General features: G+C 44.3%; 1 protein-coding gene across 2 annotated transcripts in view; it reads left to right on the top strand.

Annotated features, from left to right (window-relative positions):
- LOC113800487 (mucin-2) overlaps positions 1-15,000 on the top strand; it is an 80,366-nt gene that overhangs the window by 60,450 nt on the left and 4,916 nt on the right. Inside the window, exon 2 of one of the 2 annotated variants that reach the window (XM_070122614.1) lies at positions 3,249-12,319. In XM_070122614.1, the coding sequence (XP_069978715.1) occupies positions 3,249-12,319 (9,071 nt within the window). The remainder of the gene's footprint in view (positions 1-3,248; positions 12,320-15,000) is intronic. The other variant, XM_070122615.1, reaches the window with a different exon arrangement.

Below are 15,000 nucleotides of genomic sequence, written 5' to 3' on the forward strand. Positions count from 1 at the left end.
CCAAATACGGGAATAAAATAGGAAAAGGAACTAAGCCCATAGCGATCCAGGAAGTGTCACGCCCGCCGAGAACATGGGCGTAGAGAGGCAAGCCATCTGTGACACGAGGGCGGAGGGCTGAATGGGCGTGAGGCGTGGAAGGGAAGCAGCTGGCGTGGGCGTGAGGCAGAAGAGAGGCAATAGGCATAGACGTGCAACGGAAGGAAAGGAGGTAATGGGCGTGAGGGGGGGGGGGGGGTGAAGAGCAACGGGCGTCAGACAGGTAGCTAGCGCGGGCGTGAGGCAGATGAGAGAGGTAATGTAGAGAATCAGGCTGGCAAAGGGAGGAAAGAGGAAAGTGGGCGTGAAGCAAATGAAGGGAAGCAAATTTGGGCGTAAGAAGGAGAAGAGAGGCGACCGGCAGGGGCGTGCAACGGGAAGAAGCAATAGACATTCAAATAAAATGGGCGTGAGGCAGAAGAAATAAAGTAATGGACGTGAAACATAGAAACAAAGTACTTGTCACGGGCGTGGGGCAGGAAGGAGTAAGAAAAGAAATTAAACGAAGTGGGCGTGAGACAGAAGATGGAAAGGGATGGGCGTGAGGCGGAGGGAAGCCACGGGCGTGCAGGTGGGCGAGATGGGCGATGGATCACGTTGAGTGTAACACTTGAACGTCTCTTGCTGGATAATGGGCGTCTCGTGTTACTGCTGGAGGGGGGGGGGGTGGAGGAGGAGGTGGTGGTGGTGGAGGGTGGGGGGGTGGGAGGAGGAGGTGGTGGTGGTGGTGGTGGTGGAGGACGAGGAAGAGGAAGAGGAGCAGGAGGAGGAGGAGGATGAGAAGGAGGAGGAAGAGGAAGAGGAAAGGGAGGAGGAGGACGAGGAGGAGTAGGAAGAGGAGGAGGAGGAGGAGAAGGAGGAAGAGGATGAGGAGGAGGAGGAGGAGGAGGAGAAGGAGGAGGAGGAGGAGGAGGAGGAGAAGGAGGAGGAGGAGGAGGGAAAGGAGGAGGTTGAGGAGGAGAAGGAAGTAAGAAAGAAGAGAGAGTGAAAGATTGGAAGAAAGAGAGAGAAAGAGATAGACAGATAGATAGAGAGAGATAGAGATAGATAGATAGATAGATAGAGAGAGAGAGAGAGAAAGAGTACGATAGTGTTGCTCCGGGGGCTCTGTCTGAAACGAGTGTATCTATTTTAAGGAAAAACAAGGAACTGGGAGAATGGAAGGAGGGAGAATGAGGGGAGAGGGAGAGAGAGGGGAGTGAGTGAGAGAGAGGGGAGGGGAAGAGTGAAGGGAGAAGGAGAGAGAGGGTAGGAGAGAGAGAGAGGAGAGAGAGAGAGAGGGGAGAGCGAGAGTGAAGGGAGAAGGAGAGAAAGAGTGAAGGGAGAATGAGAGAGAGAGGGTAGGGAAGAAAGAGAAGGGAAAATGAGAGAGAGAGGGTAGGGAAGAGAGAGAAGGGAGAGTGAGGGAAGGGAAGGGAGAGAGGGGAGGCTCGGTTGACGTGAATGAATGAGCTCTCAGGGGGAAAAAATCTATTAATGGAAAATCTGGTTATAACAATAACATTAGTTTCATACTAAGGATAAAATTACGGTTTCAGACAGGGTATTTCTCGATCATATACTTAGATGCTACTACCATAAGAAAGATTTTTTTCTTCTTTTTTAAATATATTTTTTTTCTTTTTTCTTTCTTTCTTCTTGTTTGCGGAGCATTTCGGTTCGATATCGTCTTTGGTGTGATTGTGAAATAGGAAAGAAAGAAAGAAAATAATGAAAATAAAGATAATTTACACATATCACACACTCACAACACAAGCGGTATGTCTAATTTGCTCTTGCGGTCGACTTCCCATTGTTGCAGCGTTAACACTTCGACCATAAAGGAAAGTGAAGGTTGCTCTACGCGTACGCATGGGCGAGCAGGGACCAATTAAACGCGTTATGAGATGAGTCCGTCCCATTTATCCGGGTTTACTGTATCGGGAAGTGGAGGGAAGGGCCAGAAAGCGGCGACGAATTTCACGTATTTTGGGGTTTGGCTTTTGGGCAACTTTTGGCAACGCCTTTCTCCTGCTTGCTGTCGGTCGAAGATTTTGGGGGGTTTGCTTTTCGGAAATTTGTGTTCTCTCTTTTTCTTATTCTCTCTCTCTCTCTCTCTCTCTCTCTCTCTCTCTCTCTCTCTCTCTCTCTCTCTCTCTCTCTCTCTCTCTCCACACACACACACACACACACACACACACACACACACACACACATATCCATATATTGTATATACATATAAACACACACACACACACACACGCACACATATACATATAATTCAATCATAAACTCCTGTAACACAATGTATAAACAAAAGGGGAACCGAGCGTGTGCATAAATATACGACAGACGCCTGAGTACACCTCCTAACTACTGTACTACCTGAGCATTCCAATTTTCCCCTCCCTCACATCCCCAAGGTCGAGGGCGCGGAAGGAGGAAAAGCGACACGATAACATAATTATTTTGAGATGATATTTCGTTGTTTTACTTCCTCATAATCCTAGGATCGATATGACAACTCATTTCTATTCTTTCTCTTTATTCGTTTCATCTGGTGTCATAGTTCTTCTTTCTTTTTGCCTTAACTTGGTCTTTCTGAAACTATGAGGGGTAATAGGGTAGTTGAATAAAGAATACGTTATAGAAATCGTTTTAATCGTTTTTGAAATTCTGTGGACTCGTTTTGTGTACTACGATTCCCTATTCGCAGTATGGAGGACAAGGAAAGCTATATACAGTCAGATGTTCATAAATTTGATATGCTAAAATATCTGTTTTTGGAATGTAATAAATGAATGAATGGGTAAATAAATCAATAAATCAATAAATCAATATATATATATATATATATATATATATATATATATATATATATATATGTGTGTGTGTGTGTGTGTGTGTGTGTGTGTGTGTGTGTGTGTGTGTGTGTGTGTGTGTGTGTGTGTGTGTGTGTGTGTGTGTGTCTGTGTGTGGTGTGTGTGTGCGTGTTTGTCTGTATGTATATATATATATATATATATATATATATATATATATATATATATATATATATATATATATATATATATACATAATTAGATAGTGACATAGATATTAATAGACAAATAAGTAAATAATATAATATGAGTAAACCAGTGAAGAAATGAAGAGGTAATGAATAAAGATATAACGACGTAGTACACGACCAGGTATCACGGTAATAACCTTCCTGTTTCTCCTTCCAGGCTCTTCGCGTGTGACAGCCCAAGAAGCCCCAGCGCCAACGCCACAGACACAAGGCTTCCAGCCCTTCTTAGGCTCCCCTTCACCGCCCTTCCCATTCCAGGGCTTCGCTGGCTTACCTGGCTCCCCCAGCGCTTCCCCAAGGCCGCTGAACCCCTTCTTCACAGGGACGTTCAATGGACAACCCACTGGCAACCCCTTCTTGCCTCCTCTTGTTGGCCCCAACCAGCAGTTCGCCTTTCCCGTGCCAGCTGGTTTTCCGGGAAGCGCCGTTCCAGGACCTCAATTCCAGGGTTTCCCGGGGTCTCCACTGACAGGCAGACCTCCACCACAGGGCATAACTAATGGCTTCCCAGGTCAGTTTAGCCATCCAGGGTCCTTCCACATTCAGCCAAATCTTGCAGGTCATTCCCGTTTCCCAGCCGGAAGTTTTCCCGAAACCTCTCCGATTAGCCCTCTTCGCGAGGTTCCAACTGGATTCCCGGCAGCTGTTAATGAAGGCCAGATCTCAGGACGCGGCTTAGAATTTGGAGATGAAGATTTCGTGAGTCTCTCCGGAGGCAGTCCTACAACGCAGGCACCGATCTCCCCAGTGACGCCTTTATCCTCCCCTCCTACCACGCCCTTCGTGCCAGAAACTACGCCCGCAACTAGTCCTCCAACCAGCACTGCAAAGCCAGCCACAACCACCACAGCTTCTACAACTTCGCAGCCTAGTACAACACCAACTACAACCACTACAACTTCAACCCCACCACCTACAACTTCAGTAACTCCACCATCTACAACCACTACAACTTCAACTCCACCACCTACAACTTCAGTAACTCCACCATCTACAACCACTACAACTTCAACAACCCCACCACCCACTACTACAACTACTACAGCTACAACTCCACCACCTACAACCACAACAAATCTTCCATCAACGACTACATCTCCCACCACCACATCAGCGTCCACAGCCCCACCAGCTGATTCAGTCGTTTCCTCTACAACAGCTTCACGTCCCATTGCAGGGCATAAGAGTAGGACTCATACCGGCAGTTCTCTAGCATCTCGTCTACAGAACTTTGCGCAACAAGCTTCAAACGACAGAGGAGAAGGACGAGAGAAGGTTTTGTTTTCTCGACCAAATAGGAATCAAGGTCAAGAACCTAGAAGAGAATCTGAAGCACAAAGACAAGAAAATACAATCTCTGCATCAGGTGGTCAGTCATCACAAGATGTCCTGTCAGAAACACAGTATGATTATGATTATGATGAAGCTACATCTGACAAACAGTCACAATCTGCAGGTTCTCCAACAACCTCCACAACAGCAACCCCTCTACCAGTGCCTGTTAGCACTGAGAAAACCAAGAAGGGGAGGAAAGGCCTTACCCGCACTCAGGCATTTCTGGAACGGCTCCAAAAGCTCCGGCAAAGACGCCTCACATCAACAACGGGCAGACCGCGTCGTAGAGAGCAAGAGCGGGAAGATAACAATGTCCAGGATAATCAAGTCCCCCCTCGGAGAAGGACACCGCAAAGGCAAGCAGGAAGTAACTTTAACAGCCGCCTCAGAGACAGGGTCTTTGCATCGCGGACACAGACTGGTGGTAGAAGAAACAGAATCAGTGATGATAAAAACTCCTCCTCAGGTTTCCGAGCCACCAGACGACCCTTTGTCATCGGTTTCACAACGAAGAAGCCTCTTACTATTAGAGAAAGACTTGAGCTTCATAGGCAAAATAATAGGTTTGTACCTAAGCATTTGAGAACTACAACCAAACGAACCACAACCCCTACACCACCTCCATCAACAACCACAAGTACAACAGAAATTCCAGGCTCAGCTATTGATGAAGATTATGATTATATTACTGATTATGAGCCAGAGGCACCAGCTTTAGAAGTTACAGAACGTGTCCCTACAACGACTACCACTCAGAGAGTTCCCATAACCAGTTTTATAACTACGGAAAGAACAAACTCAAAGGTTCAGAGCATCAGGGAGAGGATTGCTGCCATGCTTGGGGCAAGTGGACTTGCAGGAAAGACTACAACTGAAGAAGTCCTGACCATCTTGGAGGAGGTAACAGTGAAACCACTGGAGACAGCTGATACAGCCACTCAGTCTACCATTACAGTGACAGACAATCCTGTTTTGATGGTCCACACAGATGAAGATTTTGAACCAACAGAAATGCCACTTGATGAAATTCTATCAACAATAATTGAAACTATTGCAACTTCAGAGTTGCCACCAACAACCCAGGCACTACATTCCTCTCAACCTTCTATCGCACAGACTACCCCAACTCCGGAATCTCTTCCATTTGTATCAATATTTACATCTGAACCTGAAGTTTCAACCACGTCGAAGCTAACAGCAATTGATGAAACTGAAATTCCTTTCCCGCACACAACATCAAAGGTTTTAACATCAACTGAACCAGAAATAGAGGAAACAAATTCACCCTCAGGAATATTCCCAGAATTTACTGATTCCACAGCTGCTGCACTTGCAGATGTGCAGACAGAAGCTCCTGAAACAGTTGCAGATCCTTCGAAGCAACCCACAACAGAAGACCCTCTTGTCCAAGATTTAATTGCACAACTAGTCGCTGAAGGAATCATTACAGAAGTTAACTCCAAAGCAGAGGTCACTGTACCGGAGGTGGATGAAGAACCTCTTATCGAGGAAACCCTAATTGAGGAAACAGGACCCAAAGATCTGGAAGTAATGAATGTGGAGAAAAATCCTGCAGCTGAAGTTCCACTAGAAACTCCATTAGATATGCTTAACAAATCTCATATGGATACCGAAATATCAGATCAAGGAATAATAACTGACAATCAGAATGACCTCCATGGAAGCCTTACCAAGTCAAATGAAAGTCAGAAAGCAATGGAGGAAAATCCCACAATCATTCCCACTGATGAACCTGTGTTTAAGCCAACACAAGATGTGAATGGCGAAAGCAAGGTCATGACAGAGCCTTTGTTTGATCCTGAAGACCAAGCTGAAGTGACTGAAGATAATCTACAAGAACCTGAAAAACAAATAGAGGTCGAACATAAACAAATGCCTGAAAATGTAGCTGATAACTTGACTGACTTCCAAAATCAAACTGATGTTCACAAAGGACAAGATCAAGTTGAGGTTGTTGGAGAAACTGCACAAAATCCAACAGAAACAGGAGAAGATACACACAGATCTGGAGACCAGGCTGATATGATGGCAAGTGTCATCGAAGAAGCCAGAGGTGAAGCTGAAGTTACAGAGATTCCACAAGAACTCGTAATTCAAAATGAAAGTGATCTTATTCGAACTGAAGTTTTGGCTGAACCTTCAAAGGAACCCGAATCTCCAAAAGAGCCTATTGGTGATAATGATCCTATTGAAGGATTCAAAGATCAGCCAATTGCTACTGGAGAATCAGCACAAGGGCCTGAGGAACAGATTAGTGTCACAGAAGCTAGTACAGGATCTGAAAATCAAGAAGAGGTTACAGAAATTCCAGAAGAATTAACTAGTGGTCAGCTGAGAACAGGTGATCAAGCTCTAGTAGCTGACAGTATGGCTGTAACGAATGAACAACTAATACTAGGAAAAGAGCATCAAACATTGATTGAAAACACAACAGAAATACCAGAAGACATGGTTGATACTACAACTATTATGCCTGAAGACACAGCAGAAGGAGAAGGAAAACAAACAACATTAATTGAAGACTTTGAATCAACAACAGAAAAGCAGATGCCCACTACAAGTCAAACACGCTTAACTGGAAGTCAAACAAGAACCACTCCACTGATTGTAACAACCGAATCAACATTGTTGACAGATGTCACAGATAATCCCACCACAGTCCTAACTACAGAAGAAATAATTGCCTCTGAACTAGAAACAGATCCTTTTGTGACACTGTCTGGGGATGCCGAGTTTGTGACACTGTCTGAGGATGCTGAGTTGACAGTAGATTTACTTACATCTACAGCTGTACCTCCTTCTACAACAACTGATATTCCAACTACCTCTAGACTGCCTTCACCCATAAAGATACCTGTACTATCAAACCGAACAACAACAACTACAGAATCACCCACGACAACTGAAAGAACCCCAGGATTTAATCCATCCAGTCCTCGAGTATCAACTGTAAAAATGATGGACACAACCACAAGATTCCAGAAAATCACCACGACAGATTTACCACCGACCACAGTGCCTGAGAGTCAGTTAGAGGATTATATCACTACTAATGATGATGCTCTAGAAACCCCACCACCTGTTCAGATCACTGAGGTACCAGTACTGCCAGAAACCACATCACCAGAAGGAGATATAACACCCACAGAGGAGAACGAAGTTGATACTACACTTTCTATGAATCACTTACATATGCTGCTGCATAGTTTCGGCAGTACTTCCATTCGACCTGAACTTGCTGCAATGAACCGTGTGTTAGATTTCTCTCTCTCATCTTCAGATCCAGTTGAACAGCTAGGACTGAACCACGAAGTTATTGGGGTCCAGAACTTTGATTTCGATTATGATTTAGAACCCGCATCTACTGAGCAAGTAATTGTTACCACAAGCCTTCAGACTCCTACTTTTGCAGCACTGGGTTCAGATACTCAAGGTGTACTAAGTACAGAAGAGACCACCAGTACTCAGGGTATCATGTTAACAGAAACAAATACACCAACAATACTGAATATGGAAGTAGCTGTATTAACAGTTTCAGAACCATACTCCAAAGTGCAAAACTTCACTGAAGCTCCAGAAACTACCCAACAGCCAGAGAGTATTTCAGTTACAGAAAATTCGACAATGGAAGATATTCCTGAAACTACTACTGAAGCAGTGACTGATCCCATGGAAACTACAACTTTACCTCCAGTTACAACCACAGAGAAAATAGAAATTCTTGAGATAAAAGAACCATTAATAACAAATAACAAATCAGAAAATACAGTTAAAACACTAACAAATCAACTCTCTACAACTGAGGGGAAGACAACAGTTGAAGTCACTACTCCAACAACTTCTCCAGAAGAAAAGGAATCCAATGCTGAAACAAATGAAGAACTTTCAGGAGCAAATGCATCTTTGTCGAGAGAGGATAGAGAAAGACAGAGGCTTGCATGGCTCAGGAAGAACAGTGGAAAAGATGGAGAGCAGGCAAGGACCAGGCAACTTCAATCAACCCAGAGAAGGACTTTTGTTCCACTTGGCAATGCCCGATCAACATCAGAAAGACCTGCTACTGGAAGGAGGCTTAGCTTGAGTGACTTACTAAGTCAAAGAGCTTCTCCAGCAGGAAGTATTACAAAAACAAGTAACTCACAGAGGGAGAATGATATACCGACATTCACCACCACTACAACTCAACCTCCAAGGATTCGTTCACAAACGGTAAAAGTAGATCTAGATCCTGTAGTTGTAAAAGAAACACAACCTCAGCCCATTACTGAACAAGCACCTGACCCCAAAAATGGAGCAAAAAGTGAAGCACTAAGAAGGTTTTTAGAATTAAACAAACAGATGTTGAAAGCTTTGGCTGAAAAGAAAGCAAGTACTACCACATTGCCTGATGAGCCTACCACAACATTATCTCCTGAGCAAAGCAATACAAGACCAAAGTTTGCTACAAGGACACCACCACGACTTGACAAATTCAGAGCCCTAACAGAAAGCACAGTGACTTCAAATGATAAAGAAGAATTGTCCACAACAAACTTTATACCAAAGAATAGAGCAACAAACCCAGTGGTATCTACTAGGGAAGACAGTACACAAGGATTCCAGCCACGCCCTAGTACATTCCTCAGACCTGTAGATAGTCCAAAGCCCTCTGAGGCATCTGCCAGTGACCGTACTGTTCCAAGGGTCAGACCAGCATTCATTAGTCCCCCACCCTCAACCAGCTCTCGCAGTGATCCTAATCCTCTTCCTGAAAGCCGAACTGATAATACAGCTACACGCACTAGATCTCGACTCCCACCGCCTATTCGTCGTCCCCGTCCAGGACTTCCAGGAAAGAGGCCAGGTGGTCCCCGCAGGCAAAATGTATCTCGTCCCTTGACAGCTCGTCCTACTCGCTTTGAAAATCCCTCAGAAAAACAAAATGAAGAAATAACAACTCAGGCACCTTTACTTAGTCGAGAATCTGTCTCAGAATTAGCTGCTGAGCCAGAAAACAGACCAGTACAGCCACCTAGGAGAAGGTTTGGGTCTTCAACATCAGTTCCAAGAAGAAATCAATTCACAACTCCTAGAGGACGTAGAAAAGGTTTCAGAAAAAGGGTACAAAATAACAGGGTTAGCACACCTAGGAGGAGAAAGCCAACAACCCTTCCAAGATTTACAACAGAGTTTGAGGAAGTAACAACACATGTGCCCACAACTACAGTCCCAGAATTTACAACACTTCCACAGGAAGAGGATGTAACCTTCTCAGGTTTCGAGCAAACCACTCAGGACTTCTTTGATACAACATTAAGATCTGATCTAGAGAGAACAACCTTTACTCCAGAGGAAGAAACTACCTTGCAAGAATTCTCCACAGTCACATCTCGGGGAAGAGTTAGGTTTGAGAACAGGCCCAGGCCAACACAGCTTCCTCGAATTACAGAGCGTCCTCACCATCGCTCAACCTTGGCCAGCAAAGTGGCTGCTTTCTCTAACAATGAAGATGCTACAGTCCAACCTGTCACACGACCTCTGAAGCCTGATACCCCAGAACCACCTAAACCTTCATCCACATTTAAACCTTTTGAATTTGAAACTTCTGCTACGACGATTTCACCGACACGGTTTTTCACAGAGTCACCTTCAGCTGGTGGAATTTCCACCTTCACTGGCTTTGATTTTGATTTGGATACAACTCCTCCAACTACATTTGCTGAAGATTTTGAAGAATCAACTCAATCATCTTCAGGCAGATTCGGAAATTCTCAGAACTTTGTCCACACTACCTTTTCTCCATTTGGTGATAACCAAAAACAGTCCATTAACCCAAAGCTACACCAAACAACAAGCCGCAGTCATACACCAAGACCTTCCCACAACAGTGACTTCGATGAAGCATTCTTTGCTGAGGAAGACCCACCTTTTATTAATAGGAAAGAATCGGAAACTTTCCTACCTGCTTTTCCGGTAACAACACCATCAAATCCCTTCTTTGAGGAAATCCAGGAAACGGAAACTTTCCCACCAGTTTTCCCAACCACGACCCCTGATGACTTTTTCCACAAGGAAATAAAACAAACTGAAACTTTCCCACCAGCCTTCCCAATCACAACTCCAGAAAACCCTTTCTTCGGAGAAATAAAAGATGCAGACGCATTCCCGCCATCATTGACAATCACACCACCATCAAATTCATTCTTTGTCAATGACCAAGATACCACAACTTTTTCACCTGATTTTGCAACAACAGTAAAACCTAACTTTGAATTTAACAGAAAACAAGAGGCACAAACCACCCAGCCTCCTTTCCAGACGACAATCCCACCGAACACCGTCACACCCAGGATAATCGTTGTTGCTCTTCCAATCCTGAATCAGGCCCCTGCCTCTCCAAGCAATAGCAATCAGTCTCCACCCCAGTCACCAGTTAGTGAAAGAGTGGTATCTCCAGTAAATCAAGAATCCTCATCTCCCTTCCCTGATGTCATTCCCCCTCAGACCGACAGACCCCTGGGACATGTTCAAGTGACCTCAGAAGCAGGATTTATCCCTCGAGAAGTTCATCGACCTTCAACACTTACAGGCGGAGTCAGGATCACAGCAGAGGAAGGCTTCATTCCAAGGGATGTGGTACTGCAGCCACCACCATCACCGCCACAACAACCAGACCAAACACATACAACTTTCACACTTCAAAATGATAATGGCAGATCTGGAATACTCCATGAATCTGGAAATATTGAATTTGTGAATGATCATGATGTTTCTAGTCAAGGTTCATTTAGCAGCTCTCCATCAACAACTACTCAGGTTCCGTCTCGCCCAGTGATTACAGTAGATAGTTTACTAACTTTTCTTGGAAATGATTCTAACAGCAACAATGAGAAGGTGGTGCCTAAAAGGCCTAGTCTCTCTCTAATTCCAACAACTAACCCGCCATCTCCTATTGGCACTACTTCATTTACCCCTAATTTCAAACTTCAGTCAACAAGGTTCTTCAATCAAAGGAATGATACTCCTAGTATCTCTCCTAAATTCTCTGTTCCAACAACAATTTCTCCCCCTGTTAAATCGCTCCATCCCTCTCCCTTTTTGGAAGGTCGCCCTATAATTCATGACGAATTTTTCAATGCTCCAGTCAGTGGTTTTACTCCTCCTACCACTTTGATACCTCCTGAAAATCCATCTACAAGACAGTCTATCCTACTGAGACCCTTCGAAAGTCTAACTCCACCATCTGCTCCCTTTGTCCCCTCTACACCTTCTCCAGGTAGTCCACCTCCACAAAATAACTTTCAACAAAACAGAGGAAGTCCTCTGCGACCATTCCTGCCTCCCTCACCTACTACAGCTAGACCAAGAACATCTACTCTTGCAGGCATATTAAGCACTTTGATCAACAAAAATCCAACTACCACAAAACAACCAACAACTAAATCCCCTACAACACCACCTCAACCTTTCACAACCCAAGATCCCATCATTGTGTCTACCGACCCACCCTTCTCTAATCAGTTGGGAACGGGACCCCCAGCACCAGCCAGTATCCAGCCACATTTTAGCAACAATGATCGCATCACTAGCTCCAAACCCTTAAAACCCTTCGATGGCGATAGAAACCACTTATCTCACCAAGAGCCAGTGATCCCAACAAGAGCTGTTGAGCCCAACCTCCCCAGTAGAAGCGATGGCCAAGATTTCAGCAGGCTTCCTTCACCCTCCAGCAGACCGGGTCCCCCATCACTCGAGTCCATACCCTCCCAGAATGCCTTCGATGGGCGAGGTGACGTTCGCTTCTCTGTCCGTCCATCTCCAGATAAGGACAGCCCATCAGAGGGGTCTGCGGACGCCCCACCTGCCCCCACGCCTTCCCATTTCCCATCTTCGGTGAGCAATAGCCTACCTCCCTTCCCTTCATCCTCCAAGCCCAATCCAAATCCTCTAATCAAGTTCCCCTCGAGACCCTCTGGTGACAGACCAGTCTTAATCTCCTCCAACCGTCCATCAGGTGCAATCTTAGACAACAAATCCTCCTCAGCCGATCCTTCGCTGCTTCATACGACGAATAAACCTCGTCCTGGTTCCTTGCCCGGCCATATGCAGGACGGAGATAGTGCATTCTTCTTCTTGTCTATGGATGGCCATGTGACCACTCACAGCACACCAGCTTTCCCTAATAGCCAATCCTCCTCCTCAAGCACTCATAACCAGCCACCCTTCAGCAACAATAACAATCAGCCTTTCGATAATAGCCAATCACAGCTTTCTAACAACAAAAACAAACCGCCATTTTCAAACGGTAACACACAGTCAACATTCTCCTCTGATAACATTAACAACCAACAACAGCTTTCAAATAACAGGCAGTCATCTTTTGATAACAAACAATCATCATTTAACACTGATAACAGACACTCGCCATTAGATGATGCTAACAGAGAACCACAGTTAGGTATTGATAATAAACAACCACAATTCAGCAATAACAGACCACAATTTGGAAGTGATAACAGACCACAATTTGGAAGTGATAACAGACCACAATTTAACAACGATAACAGACCACAATTTGGCAATGATAGACCGCAATTTGGCAATGATAACAGACCACAATTTGGCAGTGATGAAAGACCACAATTTGGCAATAATAACAGACCACAATTTGACAATGATAGACCGCAATTTGGCAATGACAGACCACAATTTGGCAATGATAACAGACCACAATTTGGCAATGATAATAGACCACAATTTGACAATGATAGACCACAATTTGGCAATGATAGACCACAATTTAACAATGATAGACCACAATTTGGCAATGATAGACCACAATTTGGCAATGATAGACCGCAATTTGGCAATGACAGACCACAATTTGGCAATGATAACAGACCACAATTTGGCAATGATAATAGACCACAATTTGACAATGATAGACCACAATTTGGCAATGATAGACCACAATTTGACAATGATAGACCACAATTTGGCAATGATAGACCACAATTTGGCAATGACAGACCACAATTTGGCAATGATAACAGACCACAATTTGGCAGTGATGAAAGACCACAATTTGGCCATCATAGGCCACAATTTGGCAATGATAGACCGCAGTTTGGCAATGATAACAGACCACAATTTGGCAATGATAATAGACCGCAATTTGACAATGATAGACCACAATTTGGCAATGATAGACCACAATTTGACAATGATAGACCACAATTTGGCAATGATAGACCACAGTTTGGCAATGATAACAGACCACAATTTGACAATGAAAACAGACAACCACAATTTAGCAATGACAATAGACAGTCACAGTTTGGCAAGGATGACAAACAACCATTCAACACTGACAATGAACAATCGTTATCTAATAACGAGAACAGACAATCACAATTTCATGATGAAAAGATACAGCCATTTGGTAATGAGGGCCAACAACCATTCCATGATGATAACAAACATCACTCCAATGATGATAACAGACAGTCTCATGGAAACAATCGACCATCGTTTTCCAGTGAAAACATACTCCCATTCTCTAACAAAGACCAGTCACCCTCTGGGATTCAGTCACCTAACAATCAGCTGTTTGCTAATGAGGACAGGCAGTCACATGATCCAAACACGTTTTCTGCCTTTGAAAACCAATCCTCTTCAAGTGGCGAGTCAGGTAATACACAAGACGTCTCATCTGTACCTATTGTTGATGAATCTTTTACACAAAACGGTGATGACACAACACCATCTGACAACATTCAGCCACTGATTATAACCACACCTGAACCAGTTGTCCCTCAGAAGACTCAGGCAGCCACTGAAACAAGTAGTGAATCACCTGTAAATAGTTCAGAATCCCCGGATCAAAATAAGCAGCCCTTCATCGCAAAAACTACTGAATCTCCAGTTTCTGGCAGCCGGAAGCCATCCATTATATCTAGTACTGGATCACCTGCAACGAACCCTAATCAGCCTTTCATTATAACCAACACTGAGTCTTCAGTTCCCAATGAAGGCCAAATCATATTTAGTGGCAATGATTCGCCAGTCTCGCATAACAACCAACCATTCATTGTAACTGAATCACCGGTTACTAATTCACCCTTCATTATCACCAACACAGACTCGACTATCCTCGGCACTAACCAGCCTTTCATCGTAACCACCAGTGAATCACCAATCCCAGGTACCAATCAGCCATTTATAACAACCTCTGAGGCCCCATTCCAAGACAGTGGATCTTTAGTCACAATCGACAGCTCGTCGGACAGAGATCCTACAACATCTAGGGACGATTTATTTGCCGATATCGTCAGTAATTCCCCATTCTCCTTCCACAACAGCGATCCACACTTTCAGGGTAAACCTTTCATAGAAACGACATTCATCACAGAAGACGGCTCATTCATTAGCTCAGCTGACAATCCCTTCTTCCCTAGTAACATTGAAGGATTTTTCTTTGACACCAAAACCGAGTTGCCTTTTACAAGTACCGGTAGCAATTTGTTCTCTGGAACTGGTAGTCCATCATTGATCCCCAATACAGAAAACAAATC

This window comes from Penaeus vannamei, chromosome 6 (genome assembly GCF_042767895.1).
Source record: "Penaeus vannamei isolate JL-2024 chromosome 6, ASM4276789v1, whole genome shotgun sequence".
NCBI classification, from domain to species: Eukaryota; Metazoa; Arthropoda; class Malacostraca; order Decapoda; family Penaeidae; genus Penaeus; species Penaeus vannamei.